Source organism: Anolis carolinensis, chromosome 1 (genome assembly GCF_035594765.1).
Source record: "Anolis carolinensis isolate JA03-04 chromosome 1, rAnoCar3.1.pri, whole genome shotgun sequence".
NCBI lineage: Eukaryota > Metazoa > Chordata > Lepidosauria > Squamata > Dactyloidae > Anolis > Anolis carolinensis.
In genome coordinates this window covers 291185620-291212250 of record NC_085841.1, presented here as the reverse complement: position 1 = coordinate 291212250, position 26631 = coordinate 291185620, and the positions used below count along the sequence as shown (strand labels likewise).

The following is a 26631-nucleotide window of genomic DNA, read 5'->3' as shown; positions in this document are numbered from 1 at the left end:
GAATGGGAAGAAATATGGAATAATAAGTTAAAAATATAGCTACGCAATAGACTTAAAGGAAAACTGGATCAAAATGGCCTACAGATGGCATATGACACCACAAAATTTAGGAAAATGCTATAAAAATGTTAAAAACAAGTGCTGGAAGTGCGAAGAGAAAGAAGGAACCTACTACCATATGTGGTGGGGATGTAAGAAAGCTAAAACTTATTGGAGGAAAATTCAAGAAGACCTAGAAAAGATATTAGAGACAAAATTACCAATGAAACCAGAATTATGGCTATTAGGTATACATGATCAAAAATTAGAAAAGAATAAAGATAAACTCCCTATTCTTACTAACAACAGCAGCAAGGATCTGCTATGCGAGGCTATGGGAAAAAAAACAAAATTCCAAAGGAAGAAGATTGGTTGAAAAAATTCAGGATATTAAGAATATGGATAGGCTTACCTTTTTACTCTCAAAAAGTAAAGGGAATCCAATAAAAGAAACAGATTGGGGTAGCATAACAGAATACTTAAAGGGGAAAAAAATATAAGGCAGTGATAGAATAAAGAAGGAAATAGACTTAGAAAAAAATACTCAAAAAGATAGAAATTAAGGAAAGTGAAATAAATACACATAAGATTCATATAGGTCCAAAAAACTTTTACAGAACAAACAAATAAAAGAAGAGAAGAAAATCCTCACCAGAATAAAGAAATGGAAAGAAGACAAGGAGAAAGAGATATGAGGAACAATGATGAAGAAGGAAAAGGAGAAAAATCTCTATGAAGATGCTTGGAAGTCAAAACTATACAAACCTTCTGCTTTTTTTAAAAAAAATCTTTTTTTGTTTATATTTTTTAAATACTTTCTATCTAGACCCCCTTTCCCCCCTCTACTTTTCCTATGCCAGTTTCTCCCCCTACCCACACCTGTGCCTTTCCCCTGCACACTCTCTTCTATCTATATTTCTAAGACACACTTTAGTGTCTATGTTTTTAATTTGTATACTGAAAAAAAGCTTTAATAAAGACTATTTTTAATAAAAAAAGAGAGGAAACAAAGGCCACTGAATGCCTGTTGGCCACATGAGAAAAGGCAGATAGAAAACACAAGTTTCACTGATTCATTCATGCTGCAATAAAATGGATATTTATATGTGTATGCTGTCAGTGTATTTACAATTATAGCTTAAATATTTTATAAAGTACAGAATATTATCCCAAGTTCTTTGTGTTCTTAAAAAGCATGATGTAACAAAATCTTTCAAATAAGGCCAGATACATCAAAGTGTTTGTATTTTCACAACCCTCATTCTTGTATACCTTAAGTAGAAATAAGTAAATAAGTTCAGGATTTTAAATGAGCCATTCATTCATTTTCTTCTTCAAATAATGGCAGGGATCATAGCTCAGTTGACAACACTTTTGGCATTCAGAAGATCTCAAGTTCATTCTCACGAGCTCTGACCCGAAAAAGGAACATTTTGTATTGCTCTGCATATAAGCTGTTTTAAATTTTAGGACCAAAATCACAATAATATATTTGGAGCTTTTTTGTTTTTGTTTAAAAATACTTAGTTCAAATTCTGTATTTTAAAAAATATGTTGAGTATAGCAAAATTCCCAATTCCTGAACAGAGGTCTAAAACAGGCAGTGTTCTTTTTTATGACGAAAACAAATAATTCTTGTATACTATTGTACACCTTTCATACAGCCCAGATCTTACACCTAATCTAAGTTTCCATATTTACATTTTAGGGTTCTAGGGATGGTGATCAAGTGAATGCTGCTGCAAGACGTGGAAAAAAATTGCTACTTAAAAAGAAAATTGAAGAACTAGAAGCTCTCAATAGAAATACTGAATTTCAACTTGAAGTACTAAAGGAAAAATTGTTGGAAAAAGATGCTAAAATATATGACCTGAATCAACTATTAACCACTAAGACAGTGGACTTGGAGGAATTACAGAAAAAAAATTACAGAATTAAAATGTAATGTAATTAGAGAAAAAGAAGAACAACAGCCGCATTTGGTCAGAGTATTTGAAGAAAAAGTAAAATCTGCTCAGAGAGACAATAGTGGGACAAAAAACAAAACAAAAGAATTTCAAGAACTTCTCAAGGAAAAACAAGAGATCAACCAATTGCAAAAAGATTCTGATAAATATCAGGAGATGATTTTAGACTTGGAAAAATCTGGGAAACTAGCAGAGTCAAAAAGTGAGGATAGGAAGGATAGAATGACAGTGCCTCAATTCAAAACAGACAGGGAAAACAAAGAGGCAGAGGGAAATATGAGACACCCATCCCTAACAGAAGAAGCAAATCTAAAAGACATGATGAAAGAGATGATGAGGGACATTCAGAAAATGCAGGAGAAACATGATGCTTACCAGAGGATACAACAGGAACAAATGGCGGTTTTAAAAAAGGAAATCAAGGAGGAATGGGGAATGATGATGAAGGAAAGTATAGGAATCCAGCAGGAAATGCAAGAATTAAAAATTGAGAAAAAAGAATTAAAGCAGGTATCAGATTTCAGTGGGAGAGAACTGAAGGTATTATGGAAGTACACGTTTCCCCTTATATATACAATTTTTTGGTCTTTTTTTTTCTTCTACACATTTTTAGATACGTAGGTGTCAGCTCACCACAGCCGCTCCTGAATGAACACACGAGACTCTCTGTGGTATCACCAGGAACTTTTACTGTAGGAAACATGAACATCAGAAAAGCCAAGAATGGGAGGCTCCGGCCAACCCTCCTTTATATACCCTCCCCCTCATTTGAACAGTCTCTTCCCGCTCAGTAAAACCCCGCGCAAATTCCCCGCCAAGTCCATCAGCCGTTTCTCCTCCGAGTCCTGGGACGCAGGTGTCTTATCAATGTCAGTGACCCTGAAACTCAGAGCCACATCCAGGCTCTAGTAGCAGGGTTCTGACATGGCGTCCTCCTCCCCTTCGTCCTGGAAGGAAAAGATTAAACACAACTATTGTTCTCCGCTGTCCAGAGTTCCTTTATACTTTTTTAACAAGCTGCAATGGAATACCGGGTGTACCTTTCCTAGGTCCTTTGGTAGCCTCAGCTCATAGGTCACTTCGTTTATTCTTTTTGCTACCCTGAATGGCCCTATATAGCGTGGAGCCAATTTCTTGGATGGGAACCCCAATTTCAGGTTTTTTGTGCTCAGCCAAACCAGATCTCCTTCGCCCAATTTGTCCCCCTCTCGGCGCCTACGATCCGCAAAGAGCTTGTACTTCTTTTGTGTTTCCCGCAATGCCTCTACCACGGTTTGCCACCCTTGCTTGATTTTGGCCGGCCATTCCTCGTCGGTTTGGCCCTCCCCTTCCTTCCACCCGGGTAGCCTGGGGAAAGGTGCCACCTCCTGTCCGTATACTATTTCGAATGGGGCACGACCTGTGGCCGAATGTACGGCCCCGTTAAAAGCCATCTCAGCAAACGGAAGAAGGTCCGCCCAATCATCCTGTCTATAATTGGTGTACATCCTTAAGAATTGGCACAGTGTCTGTTGGGTACGTTCGACCCCCCCGTTGGTCGCGGGATGAAAGGCCGAGCTCAGGTTCCTTTCTGCTCCTAACAGCTGTAAGAATTTTCCCCAAAATTTTGCAGTAAATTGGACTCCCCGGTCACTAATTATCTTGTCGGGACACCCATGTAGGCGATATACATGCTTCACATACAAATCAGCAAGTTTTTCAGCTGAAGGGAGTTTTGGCAGAGCCACAAAGTGTGCCTGTTTTGAGAATAGGTCCAATATTGTCCAAATGTATCTGTGGCCTCTGCTGGGGGGTAGTTCGCCTACAAAATCCATGGCTACGCATTCCCATGGCCTCATGGGCTCCACCACCTTCTGCAATAGCCCCTGGGGCTTCCCCGGTGGTGTTTTTCCCTCTGCACATAATTCACACTGCGTGACGTATCCCCTGGCGTCTTTCCTCATTCCGGGCCACCAGCATTGTTTGGCCAACAGTTTAATAGTCCTGGTGGGGCCTAGATGACCCGCACCCTTGTTATCATGGTACTTCCTTAACATTTCTCGTCTTAAACATTCAGGAATATACAATTTCTTATTTACAAACACCAAATCCCCACACAATTCTCCCTTTTCTTTGTTTGTTTGTAACCATTTGTCCATTCCATACGCTCGCTTCAACTCTTCCTCCCATATTTCTCCTCCCCCCGTGGAAATGGCAGTACGTTTGTTTTCTTTGGCCGCTTGTGCTCGAGTTAGTACTGCCAGGCCCCATTGCTTATCAAGAAAAATGCTCCCTTCAGATTCCTGAATTCCTCCCCCGTGCTGAGGCATCCGAGAGAGAGCGTCAGCGAGTATATTATGTTTCCCCTGGAAGAATCTGAGTCTGAAATCAAAACGGCTGAAATATTGGGCCCATCTAATTTGCTTCGCTGATAGTTTACGAGGGGATCTTAGATACTGTAAATTTCTATGGTCAGTCCACACCTCAAACGGTGTTCCACTTCCTTCCAGAAAGTGTCTCCAGCACTCTAGTGCTTTTAGAATCGCTAAGGCTTCTCTCTCCCAAATCGGCCAGTTTTTTTCTGTATCGCTAAACTTTTTTGACAGATAGCCACATGGCTTCAGGTTCCCCCCCTCGTCTTTCTGTAGCAGAACTGCCCCATATGCCCGGTCTGACGCATCGCAATGTAATACAAAGGCTTTAGACATATCAGGGTGCTGTAGGACAGGCTCCTCAGTAAAACGCTTTTTAAGGGCTTCGAAAGCTTCCTGGCATTCTATTGTCCAGGTCAGTTTGGCCCCTGGGGCCTTCACTTTGGCTGTTTCTCCCCTACCTTTAGTCTTTAACAAATCCGTTAATGGCAAAGTGAGGCGCGCAAAGTCCTTGATAAATGTTCTATAGAAGTTTGCGAACCCTAGGAAGGATTGCAGCTGCTTCCGTGTTTTGGGGGCTTCCCACCCCCTCACGTCTTCTACCTTCGCAGGGTCCATCGCCACTCCCTGGGAGGAAATCCTATACCCCAGAAAGTCTATCTGGTCTTTATTGAACTCGCACTTGGCAAGCTTCGCATACAGTTTTGCTTCTCTCAACTTTTGCAGGACTTCCCTGACTAGTTCTATGTGTTGCTCCTTAGTCCGAGATACTAACAATATGTCATCTAAAAAAACAAAGACTCCCTTGTACAACAATGGATGCAACACTTCGTTGATTAATTGCATGAACGCGGCGCCTCCGCCGCACAAACCGAAAGGGAGCACACGATAATTGAATAATCCGAATGCACAGGAGAAGGCCGTCTTCCACCTGTCCTCTGGTTTAATCTGCAATTTATGGTACGCTTCAATTAAGTCCAATTTAGTGAATATCTGTCCCTCCGATAACTGGGCGATCAAGTCCTTCACTAAAGGTAGGGGGTATTTATTTCCAGAACTGATTGCATTCAGGCCCCTGTAGTCAATGCAGAGCCTCAGCGTTTGGTCCTTTTTGCGCCTGAACAACACAGGCGCCCCTAGAGGGGAATTTGAAGGCTCTATGAAACCCCTCGCTAGGTTTTTATCAATGTATTTTCTCAGTTCCTCCTTTTCCCTAGCCGACATTGGGTATATTTTTGCCTTGGGAAGCTCTGCTCCTGGGACTAGCTCTATCTTCACTTCAACTCTCCGCTTCGGTGGGAAACTGTCTGCTTCCTTCTCATCAAATACGTCCACAAAATCCCGATACTCTGGGGGTAATTTATCTGCCAGTTCTGCTATCCTGATAGAGTCTTCCTCCCCCCTTTTCCCCGGCTCCCTTTCCACTTCCTGGCTCCCTCCTTCCAACTTCATCCTGAAGATCATGCTCTTATCCTCCCAGTTGATTTGCGGGTTGGCCTGCCCCAGCCATGGCATGCCTAGTATAACATTATAGCTGGCTATTTGTGATATCACAAATGACACCTTTCCTTCCCAACTCCCTATCTTACACTTTACATCTTCGGCACTGTACTTAGCTAATGATCCCGATGCTGTGGATCCGTCCAACTGCGAAAAAGCTATTGGGGATTCTAGGTTCGTTCTTTCGCATCCCAATCCCTCGGCTAATTCAGGGGAGATGATGTTCCTGGAACATCCACAATCCACAAATGCTTTGCAGGTTGCTTGTTTGCTGCCACTTTCCAGCTGAATGGGGACCACTATCATGGCTTTGTCCTGACTTACCAACCCCCCCGAGTGGTGCCTCATCGGTGGTTCTTCCTCGGCGCGTTTCCCTGCCACGGCTCTTGGTTTGGGCGGGCCTCCGCCTTCCCCTTTTCTCTGCCAGCACTCGGCAGCCCTGTGGCCCAAACGGCCGCACACGAAGCAGCCCCTCCTGCTGGTGCTCACGTTCCCTGTCGGCTCCGTTCTCCTCCCGGCTGGGGTTGATCCCTCCTTCCGGCTCCCCTCTTTCATCTGCGGCCGCTGCTGTAGCCCTCCTCGGTGCCTCCTCGCCTGGGCCAGCGATGTCTCGATGCGCCCCGCCAGCTGAATCCATCCGCGCAGTGTGTCAGGCTCATCACGATGCACCGCCCAGGAGAGGATCTCCCGCCTGAGCCCCTCTTTGAAGAGTTCTATCTTTGTCACTGCAGACCATTCCGGCACCTTTTCAGCGAGGCATTGGAACTCCTCCGCATACTCAGATACCGACCTCTGCCCCTGGGAGACGGTCTTCAACTTCTCCCTCGCCCGGATCTGCTCCAGTGGATCTCGGAAACGGGTCTCCAGGGCCCCCATAAAGCGTCGGAGTGACCCCAGACATGGGTCGCGCCGCGCGTGTAGTTGAACGTACCAGCTGGCCGCTCCCCTCTTCAACACTGCACCAATGGCCCGTACCCGGCTGGATTCCGTTCTAAAAGTATGGGCATTGTCCTCCATATAGCCCCTCACCGTGGTCAGGAAAAAATCCAGTTCAGAGGACTCTCCCCCAAACTCGATCCTTAGTTCCTCTCGTCTCGGTAGGGGTCCCTGTGGTGGCAATCCCCAATTCTCCGCCCGTCGCAAGCCCCCTTGCGGGCCAGTGGGCCCCGCTGCTGCTTCCCTTTGTCCTGTGCCACGCCCGGCATTCGCCAGGGGCACCAGGGTCTCAGTTGGGAGCGTAGCCGGGATTCTCGGAGGCTTTTCCCCTTCGTCGTCACTCTCCTCCACCCGCGTCAGGCTCGTTTGGATCTTGGGCCGGGCACCGGGCTCCTTTCGCATTTCCCTTCCCTTAGGTGCTGGGAGGTCTGCAAAGCCCTGGCTGCTTCCCATGCTCACGTCCCACATTGAGCTAGCCCGGAGTTCCCTTCCTCGCTCCGGCTCCGCCAAAACCGCCAGGCGCTCCATCGCCCTCGACATCACTGCCAGGGTGGTCTCCATCGCCGACATCCTCTCCTCCAGAAACACCATCTTTTGCGGGCCTGGGGAAGGTGAACCTTCCTCTCCTCCGGTGCTATCTCCCCGCACCACTCCGCGCCTCTGGGTTACCCCATTTGGCTGGGCATAAGCGGTGGATGACGCCAGGGCCGCCAGCTGGTGGAACTCAGCGTCCGTCTCGGGAGTGGCCCTTTCCGACCTTCCTCCTCCGGCGCCCAAGAGCTCTTCATCCTCCACTTGCATGTTACACCTCACCGCTACAGCGGGATGGTGTCCGTATTCTTGGCTTAGTGTCAGCTCACCACAGCCGCTCCTGAATGAACACACGAGACTCTCTGTGGTATCACCAGGAACTTTTACTGTAGGAAACATGAACATCAGAAAAGCCAAGAATGGGAGGCTCCGGCCAACCCTCCTTTATATACCCTCCCCCTCATTTGAACAGTCTCTTCCCGCTCAGTAAAACCCCGCGCAAATTCCCCGCCAAGTCCATCAGCCGTTTCTCCTCCGAGTCCTGGGACGCAGGTGTCTTATCAATGTCAGTGACCCTGAAACTCAGAGCCACATCCAGGCTCTAGTAGCAGGGTTCTGACACGTAGGTATATATATATATAGATATATATCTGTCTTTTTTTCTATACATACTTTATCCCCTTCCCTTTTCCCTACTTTCCTATAACACATAATGTTCCCCCACTTTTTATGTATTCAAAAAATATTTTCTTTGAATAAAAATTATTAAAAAAAAACAAAAACAAATGTGCTCCAAAAATTGATGTATTTATTCCAAAATTTGCCCATAATTAGAAATTTAGAACTAATTAAAGAATGGGATCAAGATCTATCTAAATTTATTTGGAATAACACAAAACCGAGAATAAATTACATAAATCTGACAGAAGATCCTTTGTTCCTAACCCTATGAATGTGTAGACTGACGGTATAAATCAGGCGTGGGCAAACTTCAGTTCTCCAGGTGTTTTGGGCTTCCTGTCTTGCCAGAACACAGCTTGCAATGAATTCAGATTCTGGCAAGACACAGCTAAATTCTTTTTTGCAAGTCAAGTATAACTCACAAGGTGACAGGATACCTATCTTCTCCTCTCTCCTTTCCTTTCCTTCTCTCCTGGGGCCCAACAGCTAGCACCCCTTTCCGTAATGGTCTTTACATATGCAGAGAGAGTTTCTTTGTAGTTGTAGATGTAGTTTCTTTGTAATTAAACCTGCAGCAAACTTCCAGCTTAACCTGGGTGATCTTCTAGCTTTCTGAGTTTAGAAGATAAAATAAACTACAGAAACATTAAAACAGAACAATGCCAGAGGAAGAAACATGAATCCTCTTGTAAAATGAAAGGTCTGATTGGAGTTTGGAAAAGTCAGAGGCCATTCAATGCTAATCAAGGTGGTTAATCGCAACATTCACCCTTCCTCCAACAGACAAGAGTTCTTTCTCCCACCATGGACCTTCCACTGATATATAAACCTTCCTATCTTAGTTTCCAATATACCTCTCAATCTGTGAGGATTCCTGTCATAGATGTGGGCAAAATGTCAGGAGAGAATGCTTCTGGAACATGGCCATACAGCCCGGAAAACTCCCAGCAGCCCTCTGAATTCAAGAACTACAGCAGTGGTCCCCACAACCTCCAGATATTTTGGACTTCAAATCCCAGAAGCCTCAGCGAGCTTGGCTAACTGTCAGGCCTTCTGGGAGTTGAAATCTAAAAAAGCTCCTGCCGAACCGTAGACTGGGCTCCACTGAACGGCAGCACTCCTTCCCCTCCCTCCTCCCCCGTCTTGCTATGAGCCCCGGCGGCCATTAGGGGCCGCTCTCCGGCCAGAGGGTTGGCAAGAATTTGGAGACGCGCCCGAGGGAGCCAGAGGGGGCGGGAGCGGCTCGGGTGTCAGCCACGCCTTCCTCTTCTCCGATTGGGCGAGCTCTGGTTTGCGTTGTGACGCAGGCAAGGCTCACGCTGGCCGCCGTCGCGGAGAAGCTCCCGGTGCGGGGCCGTTGCGTCGCTGGTTCCCGGGATGAACGTCACGGCCGCTTTGCGGGGAGGCCAGAGCAGGACAAGGCGGAGCTAGCGGCGCGGCCTACGAGGACCGGCCTCGGAAGCCCCGCCCCGGTGCCTCCCTGAGGGGACCGAGCGCGGCAGGTGAGTCAGTGAGTGCGCACTCCCCCCTGCCCTCGCCCAGCGGGTCCACAAAGGGTCGCCTCACGCCCCGGCCGGAAGCACGTGCCTTTCGAGGCCCCGCCCCTTAAAGGTGCCCTCTCCGGCCGGTCCCACTCGCAGGAGTTTCCGACGCTTGCCCTCAAGGTATTCCGGACTTCAACGCCCAGAAGAACCAGCGTCCTTGGCCAATGAGGAGGGATCATGGGAGCGGAAGTCCTGAACACCTGGAGGACTGGAGTTTGTAAACACTGTCAGGTCCCCATACCGCAGTGGTTTTCAACCTGTGGGTCCCCAAATCTTTTCGCCTTCAACTCCCAGAAATCCCAACAGCTGTTAAACTGGCTGGGATTTCTGGGAGTTGTAGGATAAAACACCTGGTGACCCACAGGTTAAGAACCGCTGCCATAGAGCCAGGCCTTGAAGTTGCAAGGCTTTTCAGTGCCAATCAAGGTGATTAATTGCAACATTCACACTTGCCTCCAACAGACAAGAGTTCTTTCTCCTACCCTGGACCTTCCACAGTTATATAAATCTCCCTTACCTGGTTTCCAACATACCTCACTACCGTTGAGGATCCTGCCATAGATGTGGGTAAAATGTCAGGAGAGAATGCTTCTGAAACATGGCCATACAGCCCAGAAAACCCACAGCAACCCAGTTTGACATCTCTTTTCAAGTGTCGCAGCTCAATGCTATGGAATCCTGGGGGTTTGTCGTTTTACAAGTCCTTTTGCCTTCTATGCCAAAGAACGTGAATGCCTTATCAAACCACAACTCCCACGATTCCGTGGTATGCTATGGCTCAAAGTCTAGTCCAAGGGTCCCCAAACTAAGGCCCGGGGGCCGGATGCGGCCCATTGAAGCCACAAGGGCAGAAGGGGGTTGGTCTAAATGACCCAAGGGGTCTCTTCTTCTCTTACAACCCATATTATTATTAACATTGAGGCTGGGTGGCCATCTGTCAGGGGTGCTTTGCTTGTGCTTTTGGTGCACAAAGGCAGAAGGGGGTTGGACTCAATGGCCCAAGGGATCTCTTCCAACCCTCTTTATTATTATTATTATTATTGACATTGAGGCTGGGTGGCCATCTGTTAGGGGTGCTTTGCTTGTGCTTTTGGTGCACAAAGGCAGAAGGGGGTTGGACTAAATGGCCCAAGGGATCTCTTCCAACCCTCTTTATTATTATTATTATTATTATTATTATTATTATTATTATTATTGACATTGAGGCTGGGTGGCCATCTGTCAGGGGTGCTTTGCTTGTGCTGCACAAAGGCAGAAGGGGGTTGGACTAAATGGCCCAAGGGGTCTCTTCCAACCTTCTTTTTTTTTATTATTATTATTATTATTATTGACAGTAGCTGTGCCCGGCCATGCATTGCTGTGGCGAAGTATGGTGGTATGGGAAATAAAGTATTGAGGAATTGGTGGTAGTTAAAGTAAAGGGTAAAGGTTTTCCCCTGACATTAAGTTGAGTCGTGTCTAACTCTGGGGGTTGGTGCTCATCTCCATTTCTAAACTGAAGAGCTGGCATTGTCCATAGACTCCTCTAAGGTCATGTGGGATGACTGCATGGAGCGCCGTTACCTTCCCACCAGAGCTGGGGCTAACAGTGGGGGCTCTCTCCGCTCCCCTAATTCAAACCTGCGACCTTTCGGTCTAGAAGTTCAGCAGCTCAGCGCTTTAACACGCGGGAAAATGATTAGCATGTAATGGCCTTGCAGCTTTAAAGCCTGGCTGTTTCCTCCCTGAGTGAATTTTTTGTTGAGAGGTGTTAGCTGGCCCTGATTGTTTCCTTTCTGGAATTCCCTTGTTTTCAGAGTGGTGTTGTTTGCGATATTTTATGTGTTTCTACTGTCTGTGGCCCTCAGAAAACAGAGGATTTGCCAGACTTTGATGATGGGAACATTTTGTTGAGAGGTGTTAGCTGGCCCTGATTGTTTCCTGTGTGGAATTCCCCTGTTTTCAGAGTGTTGTTCTTTATTTAGTGTTCTGATTTTAGAGATTGTATTGTTCTGTTTTATTATACCACATTAATTTTTATATATTCTGATTTTAGTGTTTTTGAATACTTGTAGCCAGATTGTATTCATTTTCACAGTTCACAGCAACACAATAATAATAATAATAGCAATGATAGTAATAATAATGACTTTGGTAATACACACTGCTTCACTCCCTTTTCAGGTTCCTTTCTGGAAGAATAGTTTCTTGGGAGATGTTAGCTGGCCCTGATTGTTTCCTTTGTGGAATTTCCAGTTTCCCTGCTTTCAGAGTGTTGTTCTTTATTTAATGTCCTGGTTTTAGAGATTATATTGTTCTGTATTATTCTATCACAGTAATTATTTCATATTGCAGTAGAATCTTACTTATCCAACATTCGCTTATCCAATGTTCTGGATTATCCAACGCAGTCTGCCTTTTAGTAGACAATGCTTTTGTAGTCAGTGTTTTAAATTCATTGTGATATTTTGGTGGTAAATTTGTAAATACAGTAATTACTACATAGCATTACTGCGCATGGAACTACTTCTTTTGTCAAATGTGTTGTATAACATGATGTTTTGGTGCTTAATTTGTATAATGATGACCTAATTTGATGTTTAATTGGTTTTTCCTGAATCCCTTCTTATTATCCAACATATTCACTTATCCGACATTCTGCCGGCCTGTTTATGTTGGATAAGTGAGACTCTACTGTATATTGATAATGTTATATTATCTGCTTAGAACTGGATTATATGAGGCCCCTTCTACACAGCTGTATAAAATGCACACTGAAGTGAGGCCTAACTGTGCCTGTCCCCTGGGCTGAGTAGGTTGCTAGGAGACCAAGTGGGCGGAGCTTAGCCTTCTAACTGGTAGCAATTGGATAAAAACTATTATTCCTCTCCCTGTAATTAGGACTTTATTTTTCTTTTCTTTTTGTTGTATCAACCTAGAGCCATGGATGATGGGTTGTGTTGTCAAATTTTGAGGTTGGGAGCCTGTCGTTTTGTTGTTTTGTCCGCTGCCCTGATGCCATCACTCTTTTATATATATAGATTGAGGCTGGGTGGCCATCTGTCAGGGGTGCTTTGCTTGTACTTTTGGTGCACAAAGGCAGAAGGGAGTTGGACTCAATGGCCCAAGGGATCTCTTCCAACCCTCTTTATTGTTGTTGTTGTTGTTGTTGTTGTTATTATTATTGCTCGGTGGCCAACTATAGTCCTTCCCTCCAACAGTCCGAAGGATCGTGAACTGGCCGCCTGTTTAAAAAGTTTGGGGACCCCTGGTCTAGTCCTTGCACTTTACTTCTGCTCCCTACCCAGTGATATAGTACTCTATTGCCCTCCATTCCTAATTTTGTGATCTGGCTTCTGCACTTTATCCATCAGCCCTGTCCTCGCAGCTGATTTGCACTAGCCCGCCCCTCAGAAACGGTTTACTACTCAGGCTATTGGTGGTTTGTTCGATGGTGTTTTATACTGTATTACGTTGTGAGTTGTTTTATATTGTTTTATTTTGATGTTGTTTTATGAGTTTTGTTATGTTATATTTTAAATATGTTGATCGGGGTTGTCTCCATGTTAACCACTCCGAGTCCCTTTGGAGAGATGGAGGTAGGATACAAAAAGTTGTTGTTATTATTATTATTATGGAGCCATGACAGTTAAAGTCAACTGCCTTAATTCGACAGTTGTTAGGAATTGTGGGAGTTGATGTCCAAAACACTTGGAGAGCCGAAGTTTGCCGATACCAGGTTTACATTCAGCTCGACAGAGCTATGCATATCTACTGCCAAGGTGCTTAGGGTTGGATGGGGCCAGCTCCCAAACATGCCAGGATTGCAGTTACAAGGGGTTACTCAGATTTCCATAGAGGAAAACAGCTGTGTGCCTGCTCCTCGGCCTGCAAAACTGGATAAACATTTGCATTTTGTTCTTAAGCAAATTTCTTTAGGAAGAAATTTTAGTTGAGTAGCCTTTATGCCTCATTAGCAGCCACTGTGATGTAGTAGTTGGATAACAGTTCAAAGACCTGCTCAGTCATGGAAACCCACTGGGTGACCTTGGACAGAACACACTCTCTCAACCTCAGAGGAAGGCAAGGGCAAAGCTCTTCTAACAGGAGCCCCTGGTGACGCAATGGAAACACTTGCACTGGCAGGATTGCTGACCAAAAGGTCAGCGGTTCGAATCCAAGGAATGGGGTGAGCACCATATGTCAGCTCCAGCTTCCCTTGTAGGGACATGAAAGCCTCCCACAAGATAGTAAAACATCCGAGCGTCCCCTGGGCAATGCCCTTGCAGACGGCTAATTCTCTTACACCAGAAGCAACTTGCAGTTTCTCAAGTTGCGCCTGACACAGAAAAAAAAGCTATTCTGAACAGATTTTGTCTTCGGGTCACCATAGGCCAGAAACAACATGAAGGTACACACAACAGGATCCAATTGCTGCCAGTTAGAAGGTTAAGCTCTGCCCACTTGGTCTCCTAGCAACCGATTCAGCCCAGGGGACAGGCAGAGTTAGCCTTCACTTAGGCCTCTTCTACAGATTATCTGGAATATATGGCAGTGTAGACTCAAGGCCCTTCCACACAGCTATATAATCCATTTAGAATCTTAAATTATCTGCTTTGAACTGGATTATCTTGACTCCACACTGCCGTATAATCCACTTCAGTGGGCATTTTATACAGCTGTGAAGAAGGGGCCTCATATAATACAGTTCAAAGCAGATAATATAACATTATCAATATACAATAGAGTCTCACTTATTCAACATAAACAGGCCATCATGTTTTACAACAAATTGACAGAAAAAGTAGTTCAATATGCAGTAATGTTATGTAGTAATTACTGTATTTACAAATTTACCACCAAAATATCTCAATGAATTTAAAACACCAACTACAAAAACATTGACTACTAAAAGGCAGACTGCGTTGGATAATCCAGAACATTGAATAAGCGAATGTTGGATAAGTGAGATTCTACTGTAATATGAAATAATTACTGTGGTAGAATAATACAGAACAATATAATCTCTAAAACCAGAACAGTAAATAAAGAGCAACACTCTGAAACAGGGAAATTGGGAATTCCACAAAGGAAACAATCAGGACCAGCTAACATCTCCCAAGAAAGGATTTTTTCCAGAAAGTAAGCTGAGAAGGGAGTGAAGCAGTGTCTGTTACCAAAGTCATTATAATTACAGTAAAGTCTCGCTTATCCAACATAAATGGGCCGGCAGAACGTTGGATAAGCGAATATGTTGGATAATAAGGAGGCATTAAGGAAAAGCCTATTAAACATCAAATTACATTATGATTTTACAAATTAAGCACCAAAACATCATGTTATACAACAAATTTGACAGAAAAAGTAGTTCAATATGGAGTAATGCTATGGAGTAATTACTGTATTTACAAATTTAGCACCAAAATATCACAATGTTTTGAAAACATTGACTACAAAAATGCATTGGATAATCCAGAATGTTGGATAAGCGAATGAATACAATCTGGCTCCAAGTATTCAAAAACATGAAAATCAGAATATATAAAAATTACTGTGGTATAATAAAACAGAACAATACAGTCTCTAAAATCAGAACAGTAAATAAAGAACAACACTCTGAAAATGAGAATTCCACACAGAAAACAATCAGGGCCAGCTAACACCTCCCAACAAAGTATTCCCATCACCAAATTCTGGCAAATCCTCTGTTTTCTCAGGGCCACAGACAGGAGAGGCACATAAAATATCGCAAACAACACCACTCTGAAAACAAGGTAATTCCAGATAGGAAACAAGGCCAGCTAACACCTCCCAACAAAAAATTCACGCAGGGAGGAAACAGCCAGGCTTTAAAGTTGCAAGGCCATTACATGCTAACCATTTTCCCTAATTGCAGCATTCATACTTGCCTCCAACAGACAAAAAAATCAGAAATATTGTATATTCACAACCTCTAGGAAATAATATCTCCTGATGGCGCAGCGTGTTAAAGCACTGAGCTGCTGAACTTCTGGACCGAAAGGCCGCAGGTTTGAATTGGGGGAGTGGAGAGAGCCCCCACTGTTAGCCCCAGCTTCTGCCAACCCAGAAGTTCGAAAACATGCAAATGAGAGTAGATGAATACGTACTGCTCCAGCGGGAAGGTAACAGCACTCCATGCAGTCATGCCGGCCACATGACCTTGGAGGAGTCTACGGACAACGCCGGCTCTTCGGCTTAGAAATGGAGATGAGCACCAATCCCCAGAGTCAGACACAACTGGACTTAATGTCAGGGGAAAACCTTTACCCTTTACTTTAACTACCACCAATTCCTCAATACTTTATTTCCCATACCACCATACTTCGCTACAACAACGCATGGCTGGGCACAGCTAGTGGGTTCTAAGATGCTAAAAAATCTCCCACCCACTTCACCATTTAAGATGAAATACAAATATATATCATAGTCTTTCTTCAGAAAGAAGAATGCTCTTTATCCAGTGTGCTCTCAAAAACACTCAGTAATTAGATCACAGTGAATTCAGTGAAATTAAAATCTGTTATTACTTCAGAAAGAGATAATGAAAAAGGAACACACACATACACACACCCTCCCAACAGAAGCAGATGAGTTTAAAAGGGGATTTGTAATTGGAAGGAGACAGTTGGTTTGTTGATTATGGAGGTCAGAGTAAAGTAATGACCATCTGTGGGCTTTGCTTTTAAATGCCATGCATACATTTGGGTATTATTAATAGTTCTGAGCTTTATCACTGACAAACCAAAAAGGGATCCATAAAGGACAAAAAGGGACTGGACCCGTCTTCTGTACATTTTCTCTCTTTTATCCCTCATTTTTTTAAGTTGCTGGTGACAGTGATTTATTTAATACCTTGTTCAGAGGTGATCCACCGGCGAGGCCAATTAGGTGGTCGCCTGTGGCGCATTATTACCGGGTGTACCATCGAGGCGCCCTTGCATTTGCTGGGAGTCCTAGGCCGCTCTGCACAGCACCAGGCCAAAGCAATCACTCCTCGCGGCCTTCCGTGTCTGCGCGGTCGATTGGAAGGCCTGCGCACACGCACAGGCCCTTTGCCCAAAAAGCATGGTTGATGGACCTGTGCGTGTGCGCAGGCCATCCAATCACCCCTGTGGACGGGTGGCTGGGCGTGCGCGCTCTCCAGGGGGCTGCCGCCACCGCTGGCGCAGGTATTTTTAGCGATTTGTTTGGGGGGTGGGGGACGCCAAAATTCTGGTCGCCTACTCCCCAAAATTACCTCGGGATGGCTCTGACCTTGTTCTTTCAAAAGCCAAAAGAACTTGTGTTAGAAGACAAAAAACAGTATGAACAATGCCTCTGTAATGCCAAAGATACATTTTCTGTCTGATCAGTTTTCAAGAAATCATGTAAAACCTTAATACTGAATACAACTGATAGTGGCTGAACAAGAAGAAAATGTGACCTTGTGTTTGTTTAGTGTGTACATTTCTGCATAAAAAGACCACAATGGGCAAGGTACATTCTGAAGCTGCTGAGAAGAGCCTGTCAGTTGCACAATCTAAATAGGTCTTAATTTGTTACATACATATTTTAATACAATAGTAATCCTAATAAAGCAGGCCCTCAGTATCCATTGTAGTTTGGACCCAGGACTTTCTGTGGGTACCTAAATCCATTGATGTACAAGTCCCATTATAAGCAGTAGTGTAGCAAAATTGTCATCTATATATATAAAAGAGTGATGGCATCAGGGCATCCCACAAAACAACAAAACTACAGGCCGCCCAACCTCGAAATTTGACAACACAACCCATCATCCACGGCTCCAGTAAGATACAACAAAAAGAAAAGAAAAATAAAGTCTTAATTAGAGGGAGAGCAATAATTGTTTTATCCAATTGCTGCCAGTTTAGAGGGCTAATCTCTGCCCACTTCGTCTCCTAGCAACCAATTCAGCCAAGGGACAGCCAGGGTTCAGTTAGGGGACAGGCAGATTTAGGCCTCACTTAGGCTTCTTCCACAGATTATCTACTTTGCACTGGATTATATGGCAGTGTAGACTCAAGGCCCTTCCACACAGCTATATAACCCATTTATAATCTTATATTATCTGCTTTGCACTGGATTATCTTGAGTCCATACTACCATATAATCCACTTCAGTGTGCATTTTATACAGCTGTGAAGAAAGGGCCTCACATAATCCAGTTCTAAGCAGATAATATAAGATTATCAATATACAGTAGAGTCTCACTTATCCAACATAAACAGGCCGGCAGGATAAGTGAATATGTTGGATAATAAAAAGGGATTTAGGAAAAGCCAATTAAACATCAAATTAGGTAATCGTTATACAAATTAAGCATCAAAACATCATATTATACAACAAATTTGACAGAAAATGTAGTTCAATGCTCAGTAATGCTATGTTGTAATTACAGTAGAGTCTCACTTATCCAACACTCGCTTATCCAACGTTCTGGATTATCCAACGCATTTTTGTAGTCAGTGTTTTCAATATATCGTGATATTTTGGTGTTAAATTCATAAATACAGTAATTACTACATAGCATTACTGCGTATTGAACTACGTTTTCTACCAAATTTGTTCTCTAACATGATGTTTTGGTGCTTCATTTGTAAAATCATAACCTAATTTGATGTTTAATAGGCTTTTCCTTAATGCCTCCTTATTATCCATCATATTCGCTTATCCAACATTCTGCCGGCCCATTTATGTTGGATAAGTGAGACTCTACTGTACTATATTTACAAATTTACCACTAAAATATCACAATGAATTTAAAACACTGACTACAAAAACATTGATTATGAAAAGGCAGACTGCGTTGGATAATCCAGAACATTGTATAAGCGAATGCTGGATAAGTGAGATTCTACTTTAATATGAAATAATTACTGGGATAGAATAATGCAGAACAATATAATCTCTAAAACCAGGCATTAAATAAAGACCAACAGTCTGAAAGCAGGAAAACTGGAAATTCCACAAAGGAAACAATCAGGGCCAGCTAATACCTCCCAAGAAAGGATTCTTCCAGAAAGGAAGCTGAGAAGGGAGTGAAGCACTGTGTATTACCAAAGTCATTATTATTACTATTATTATTATTATATTATTATTATTATTATTATTATTATTATTATTATTATTATTATTATTATTATTATTGTGTTGCGGTCAACCATGAAAATGAATACAATTTGGTTCCAAGTATTCAAAAACACTAAAATCAGAATATATAAAAATTAATGTGGTATAATAAAACAGAACAATACAATCTCTAAAATCAGAACACTAAATAAAGAATAACACTCTGAAAACAGGGGAATTCCACACAGGAAACAATCAGGGCCAGCTAACACCTCCCAACAAAATATTCCCATCATCAAAGTCTGGCAAATCCTCTGTTTTCTCAGGGCCACAGACAGCAGAAGCACATAAAATATCGCAAACAACACCACTCTGAAAACAAGGGAATTCCAGACAGGAAACAATCAGGGCCAGCTAACACCTCCCAACAAAAAATTTACTCGGGGAGGAAACAGCCAGGCTTTAAAGCTGCAAGGCCATTACATCCTAATCATTTTTCCTAATTGCAGCATTCATACTTGCCTCCAACAGACAAAAAACAACCAATCAGAAATATTGTATATTCACAACCTTTAGGAAATACTATCCCCTGATGGCGCAGCGTGTTAAAGCACTGAGCTGCTGAACTTCTGGACCAAAAGGCCGCAAGTTTGAATTGGGGGAGCGGAGAGAGCACCCACTGTTAGCCCCAGCTTCTGCCAACCCAGAAGTTTGAAAACATGCAAATGTGAGTGCATCAATAGGTACTGCTTCGGCGGGAAGGTCACGTCGCTCCATGCAGTCATCCCACATGACATTGGAGGTGTCTACGGACAACGCCGGCTCTTCGGCTTAGAAATGGAGATGAGCACCAACCCCCAGAGTCGGACACGACTGGACTTAACGTCAGGGGAAAACGTTTACCCTTTACCTTAACTACCACCAATTCCTCAATACTTTATTTCCCATACCACCAGACTTCGCCACAGCAACGCGTGGCCGGGCACAGCTAGTGCTTATATAAAGTGACAAAGTCAAAATTCGCTTTTTAAAAATATTTCAGACCATGAATAGTTGAATCCATGGGTACTGAATCCATAGATAATGGAGAGATTACTCCGTTTAAAAAACAAGTTTTGTTTTTTCATTGAAGCTGTAATCATTAGTATACTTGTTAGTAAATCTCACTGAACTTAGTGGGTTGTCTTGAATAACATGCATAGAATTGCTTTGGAAGTCGGGTTTAAATTAAAGATTTAGAGTTAGATCCACTATTGCACAAGCACAAAGCAAGTTGTATAGTGGCTCATTATGCAGCCTACTGTACTCTCTCCAAAAACTTTACCAGATAGTCAGGAGGATGCACAGAAGATTGTGGGTTATGTCTTTCTTTCATGTCTTAAACAAGCTGTTCAATATTTTTTCACCCAAGTTTAAGCAATGTGCCTCTCCACAGCCATATAAAAGTATTGCACAGTGTTAAATAAATTCCTGCTTAACCCTCTGGAGAAGTATTTAGGTAGGCAAAAGATGGGAGATGTCCTTTTGTGTTTTGGTCTGGTCCCCATCATTGGACTGAGATCTGGAAGACCTGAGTTGTAGTTCCCATTGAATCCTGAAACTCATTAAGTGATCTTGGACTTCTCACATTCTTATCTACATTGCGGAGCCCCCAGATGGCGTAGTGGACTAAGTGACTTGAAGGTTGGGTTGCTAACCTGAAAGCTGCCAGGTTCGAATCCCACCTGGGGAGAGTGTGGATAAGCTCCCTCTATCAGCTCCAGCTCCATGCGGGGACATGAGAGAAGCCTCCCACAAGGATGGTAAAAACATCAAAAACATCCGGGCGTCCCCTGGGCAACGTCCTTGCAGACGGCCAATTCTCTCACTCCAGAAGCAATTCCAGTTGCTCCTGACACACACACACAAAAAATCTACATTGCAGGGTTGTTGTTAAAAGGACTGAGATTAAAGTGGAGAGAAGTGCTATATACATTGCCTTGATCAGTGGGTAAAAGATGGGGATATAAATCTAACTAAAATAAATGTTGGCTGTTGCTTTTGGAATTTAATTTTAGTTGAAGCTTAATGAATGCAGCTTAATCTGATGGAAACATCTGTGCTTGGATGTGATATCACAGAGCTTTTCTTAGCAATATTTGTTCAGAGGGTGTTTGCCATTGCACTCTTTTGAGGCTGAAGGGATATGACTTGACCAAGATCACCAAGTGGATACAAATCTTTTGGATGGAAAGCTGTGTCAGTACTAAACAACATATGACTAATAACCACAAAGCAGTGGAAGATCTATGTCTGCAAAGAGTGACGTTTTATTCATACCACAAGTTTAAAGTAAGCGAAGTCTTTAGATAATGACCAACAACAAACTGGAGGACATTAAAGAAAGAAAGATGGTGATTTAGTTCAACAAATCTTTTTCTTTGCCTTAGACAAATATAGATATGAAAAAGCAAAAAGTAGCCCTGAAGATATATGGAGATAAATGATAAGGATTTTTGGCATCTTAAGAGAAAAATAGGTTTTACCAGTCATAAACTTTTGTGGACTATAGCCTACATCATTACAGGCTGTTCGTCAAATTTATGCCTCAAATCTTTTTATCCTGTAGTAGTCAACAAGAGGCTTTATTATTTTTTAAAGTAGCACTTCTGCTTAGGAGTGTAGGCAAGCATAAATAATGAATTGGGTCTTCAAATATTTGGGGTTAATAATCCCTTATCATTCAACATGTAGGCTGGGAATTTGGGGAGCTTAAGTCTACAGTGCCAGAGACTCTTCATCCTTGTCCTAAAATTGCTCCAGGTCTCGTGTTAGGCTATTTTCGTTAATGTAATGGGTTTCATCTCCTACTCTTGCATAGCACAGGAGATCCCCAAATTCAGTATATCTACCACCACCCACAAATTCATCCCATGTGACTCAGTAACTTAGTGGTAATTTACTGAGTGGCTTAACTTGGATCTCCTCTGCCTCCATCAGTCCCAAAGTCTCACAAAAAACTCTGTTATACCTTGTGTCACCTTGTTTTGTTTCTCATCTTAGGAGCATCTCCAAACATCCACACTTCTCTCCAAACTAGTTATCTTCATTGGACAATCATCTCTTGTGAGCTCGGTTGCTCTTATGTGATGGTGATCTAAATCTAATCTAATCTAAACCTGAAAGACAGGCTATACCCCTTAGTTATATTGCACAGATAATGCGAGGGCCCATTGTCACAGTTAATAACACTTACCTATTCTGAAAATTCACTTTTACTATAAACTTTAAACAAGTCACACTATCTCAGTGGAAGACATAAACAACCCCGCTCTGAACAAATTCTTCCAAAAAGACTTAGTAATAGTCACTATAAATCAGATATGATGTGAAGGCACACAACAACAGCAACAACAAAAATAACAACACATTCACCTTCTCAGTGCAGCTTACTAATGAATGACATGTGTTGCCTAGAAGCAGATCTTATCTATGAAGCTGTGTATACTGAGAAATATGACAGTTATGGAGCTTTGAACTTAAAGAAGTAGCAATTTCCCCACACCATTAGAAAGATATTTCTTAGAAGCAGCATTCCATGAAATACAGGAGAACTGCAATTTACATTTACACTTACATTTACATTTACTTGGCAGAAGGAGCCAAGTAAAACTAGCCACATGTGACCTGTTTTACAAGGTGAAGTAATGCTCCTGGGGGAATCAGTAAAAGCACAATCCCCCTTCTTGGCCAGAAAAGGGCATTCATTGCAAAGCCTCAAAAACAGACTTGGAGATACTTGTGGGCTTACTTTGCCATTTTTTGCCACAGCACATGCTCATTCCTACATGTCCTTTATCAGTAGAAAATCTCTGCTGCATGCCCTGTTCTTTACCAGAATGAAGATGTTCTCAGTGAGAATAGCACACCATGACTTCACCATGTGGAAAGCTTTCAGCTGTTATTCTTTTATTGTCTCTGTATTTTACTCCTTTTGAGTGTTTCTATTGTCTTATTATGCTCTATTTTGATTGTTTTAAGACATAAATGAAAATTTAAGAAGCAGTTGCCAATCTTACATTTACTGAAATAACCAATGTTTTTTATCCTTTCCTATAGTCACCTTTAAACTATGTGGAAATGGGGAAGTGGTGATGATTCAATCCCTAATTCTGGAGTGAGTACTTTAAAAAAATAATCCCTAATTTCTGTTGTAAATTTGTAGGTTTGATTCAGTTTTTACACCTGAAATGTTTTGAGCATTTACTGCACCCAGCATAATTAATATTAATTCTCAAATATCAGGTAAATACCATCTTGATTTTTCCCATGTTGCCTTTGTTGAACAAGTCAAAGGAGGTCTCAGATGGAGTGCCTTGGTGTTCTGTACCAGGGCCATTATTTTTCGACATTTATATAATGACTTCGATGGTGGGGTGGAGGGAATCCTTATCAAGTTTGCAGGTAATGCCAGACTATTAAATGAAATTAATAAAAACAAATGCAAAATTCAACATTTAGGTCACAAAACCCAAATGTATAAGTATAGGATGGAGAATACGTGGCTCAGCAGTACTACATGTGAAAAATACCTTGGGATTATCATAAATTGACTAAAAGCAGGAATGTGCTGCTGCAGCAAAGAAGGTGAATGCTATTTTTGTCAGAGTATTTGCAGCGCAGCAGTAGTTGGATGGAAGCAGTGGAACGCAGAACGAAGAGACACTCAGAGACGTTGGTAAAACTATTTACAAAGTTTTACTGTATGCAGCAGTAATCAACACAAACAGACTTGCAGACGACAGACGAACACAGGACTGTTCTGTTCGCCAACAGAACTTGACTCGAACTCTAGGCAGACAGAACTCAACTGAACTGATGCAATCGGTATGCACAAACACTTGTGTCTGGATACTCCCTAGTTCCAGCCACACATCAAGGTCATCATAGCTTCTTGGCAATTAACTCTTTCCACATTATGGTACATTCTGGATGATGCAATCAGTTGCAATACAAGCATGGCACAAATTGCATTTAAGCACTATCAATACACAAATCCCACATTTACAATTTTAACCTCTGTTAATAGAGGGATAAGTTTCCAAGTTGGGGAACATAATAGTCTCACTATATTCTGTGCTGGTTAGGTATCTGGAGTACTGTGGGCATGATAATGCACATACAGGATTGTAGTAATGTTTCATTTTGTTGAAGTGAGCATGTAGAACTGTTTTCCCTGCTGGAATAAATGCTGATGTGCAGGAAATGTTGGTATATTAATTATAGTATCCCTTTCTTCAATGACTAGCTATGTTGGGGCACAGGTGTTAAATAATTTTCAGATATTTATAATTGAGCTGATGTTGTTTTACGTGACATGGATCTTTCATGTTCCATTAATAATACATAAACATTTATTTTTCTGCATCATTTTGTTGCAAAACTCCTTTTGCTATCTGCAGCTTCATGGCACTTCTCAAGCAGCAAGCATGTCAGCTGGTGACTTAACTGAGCAGCTGGCCCAGAATAAGCAACTGATAACACAACTCAAAGAACTTGTCAAGGAAAAGGAGAGCGAGCTGCACAATAAGGAGCAACAGTTAAAGGTATTGTCTGTGTAGTTCAGAATTGCATCTCCTTATGAATGAAAATGAACTTCACAGCTGTCTTAGTACAAAGTGCTTTCCTTAAATATCAGGTTAAAAATGGCTATATCAGACTGGAATCATAGTGATCATAATGAGCAAGTGCTAAGAAGATGCTGGTTTATTTTAAGTTGCCATAATGTTCCAGATTTGTTTGTCACTCAGAATGTAAATGCTTCCCAAGTTTGAACAGGTGCTGTTGATAAACTCAGGCTTAAAATTGTCCATTTCAAATTGGTATGTGTAACATGTGGCTTCTCATCCAATCCAAGACCACCTGACTTGGAGTTGTTGATCTTTCAGTGCTAAAACTATCTTTTTATTTTCATATATGTATATGTAAGTATCTTCTATCCTATACATGCTTATAATATGTTTAATTAATTTTAAATTGCCAATTGACTTGTCTGAAAATAAAATCATTAATTTGTAGGATGAAAAAGAAGCTTCTGAAGCTAAGATTTCCAAATTAAAGCTGCAAAACAAAGCCAAAGTAACATCTTTAGCTTCACAATTAGAGGAACTTAAGAAGCAGCTGTCAGGTGCTGGAAGTAAAGAAGGAAAATCTGAGCAAAAGAAAGTGAGTTACATTCTTAACATTCAGATAAACGTTAAGTCTTGATGCATTGGTAATGATCTTTCATTTACTATTTTTCTAAAGCTGGTAGCCATACAGACTGTATGCATGCGTGTTTGTGTTAGTGGTAGATTCTGTTTACCAATGAGGTACTTTGCTTTTGCTGCTGTTAAAAAGATAAGTTGCTTTCTAAATGGAGCAGCTCAAGTGGCAGAAACAAAGTGATGGAAATAGCAGGCAGTGCCTTGCCTTTTTGCTTGCTGCTCTGCTACATTTGTCTTTTGTTTATATTTTGGCATTATAGTACACTCCTAGGGCCCTTCCACACAATCATATAACCCAGAATATCAAGGCAGAAAACCTCACAATATCTGTTTTGAACTGGGTTATCTGAATCCACGCTGCCATATATTACAGTTCAAAGCAGATAATGTGGGATTTTATTCAACTGTGTGGAAGAGGCCCTAGATATCATGATTCAGAAACATGTCCCAGGTAAGTGGGCTGCTGGATTAGATGGCCCATGTGGTTTCTTCCAACTCTATGATTCTATGAATAAACCTCAGCAGTCCTCAACACTGCAGTCCCAAGCCCATACCTTTTTTTTCTTTATGCTGCTTCAAGGAGCTCCTTAGAAACTGCAGTTTGCTATGTCTTCTCAGCCTATAACTATGACTCCTTTTTTGCTGTTTTTAAGTTAACACTTTTAAGTAAGCTAGTCTAAATAACTGGAGTGAGCAAAATGAAGTCTACTAGATATGTTTGAATGGCAACTCCTATGAGACCTAACTACCATAGCCAATACTGAATGGTTTGCTGTCCATCAGCATCTGGATAGTAGCATATTTGTTTATGAGTGTTTTGTTACAACTCTTCATAATGAATGCCAAATGCAGACTGAGTAACAAGACACACAGTAATTAAGATGAAATAAAGGCCTCTGAACTCCTCCTGTTGGCCACATGAGAAGAGGCAGATAGAAAACACAAGATTCACTGATTCATTCATGCTGCAATAAAATGGATATTCGTGTGTGTGTGTGTGTGTGTGTGTGTGTATGCATGCTGTCAACGTATTTACAATTGTAGCTTAAATATTTTATAAAGTACTAGCTGTGCCCGGCCACGCGTTGCTGTGGCGTATGGGAATTCTTTGTTAGGTAGGTGGAATAACAGTGAATAGCTTTGTAGCCTGAAAGCCTGGCCATTTTCTTATGTGAATCCTTGTTTGGTGAGGTGGAATAGAAAGGAATAGGCTTGCTGCTTGGAAGGTTAGGTAGTTGCCTTTTAGAAGAATGTTTTTTGGGGTGGTAGAATTGTAATGAATAGCCTCAGTGGTTCAAAGCCTGGGTGCTTGCTACCTAGGGGAAATCTTTGGTTGGTCAGCTTCAGAGTAGTATCACTGTTTCAAATCTTGGTCGCCTTTTATGAAGGTTAATCTTTTATTAGTGTGGTTGAATTGCACTGAATATCCTTGCAGCTTCAATGTCTGGCTGTATTTATTATTTTGTATTTTATATATATATTACAAAATATAGAAAGCATGGCAATAAGAATAAGAATAGTAGAAGTTCCCTCCCATGGTAGCCCCCTCCCGAAGAAAGCCCCTCCTGTAATTCCTCGTCCTGTTTTTCGTTGTTTCCCAACCTTGTGTTCTATTGTCGGGTCTTTCCTTGCCTTTGTTTATATTTTGTTTGGAGGGGGGAGGGAGTGTGACCCCCCTTCCCTTCCCTCCTCCCGCTCAGGAAGCCCATTCCCCTTCCCTCTTCCTCCCCTTTGTCCTCCTTTTCCGCTTCTTCCTTCGCCCCTA

The 26631-nt window shown here is 42.4% G+C and overlaps 1 protein-coding gene across 1 annotated transcript in view; it reads left to right on the top strand.

Annotated features, from left to right (window-relative positions):
• The first annotated feature begins 9350 nt into the window (after positions 1-9350).
• The window catches only part of golgb1 (golgin B1), a 92375-nt gene continuing 75094 nt past the window's right edge, over positions 9351-26631 (top strand). Inside the window, exons 1-4 of the mRNA XM_062967857.1 lie at positions 9351-9507; positions 22720-22777; positions 24063-24206; positions 24679-24825. Coding sequence (XP_062823927.1) covers positions 22733-22777; positions 24063-24206; positions 24679-24825 — 336 coding nt within the window. The 5' untranslated portion in view covers positions 9351-9507; positions 22720-22732. The remainder of the gene's footprint in view (positions 9508-22719; positions 22778-24062; positions 24207-24678; positions 24826-26631) is intronic.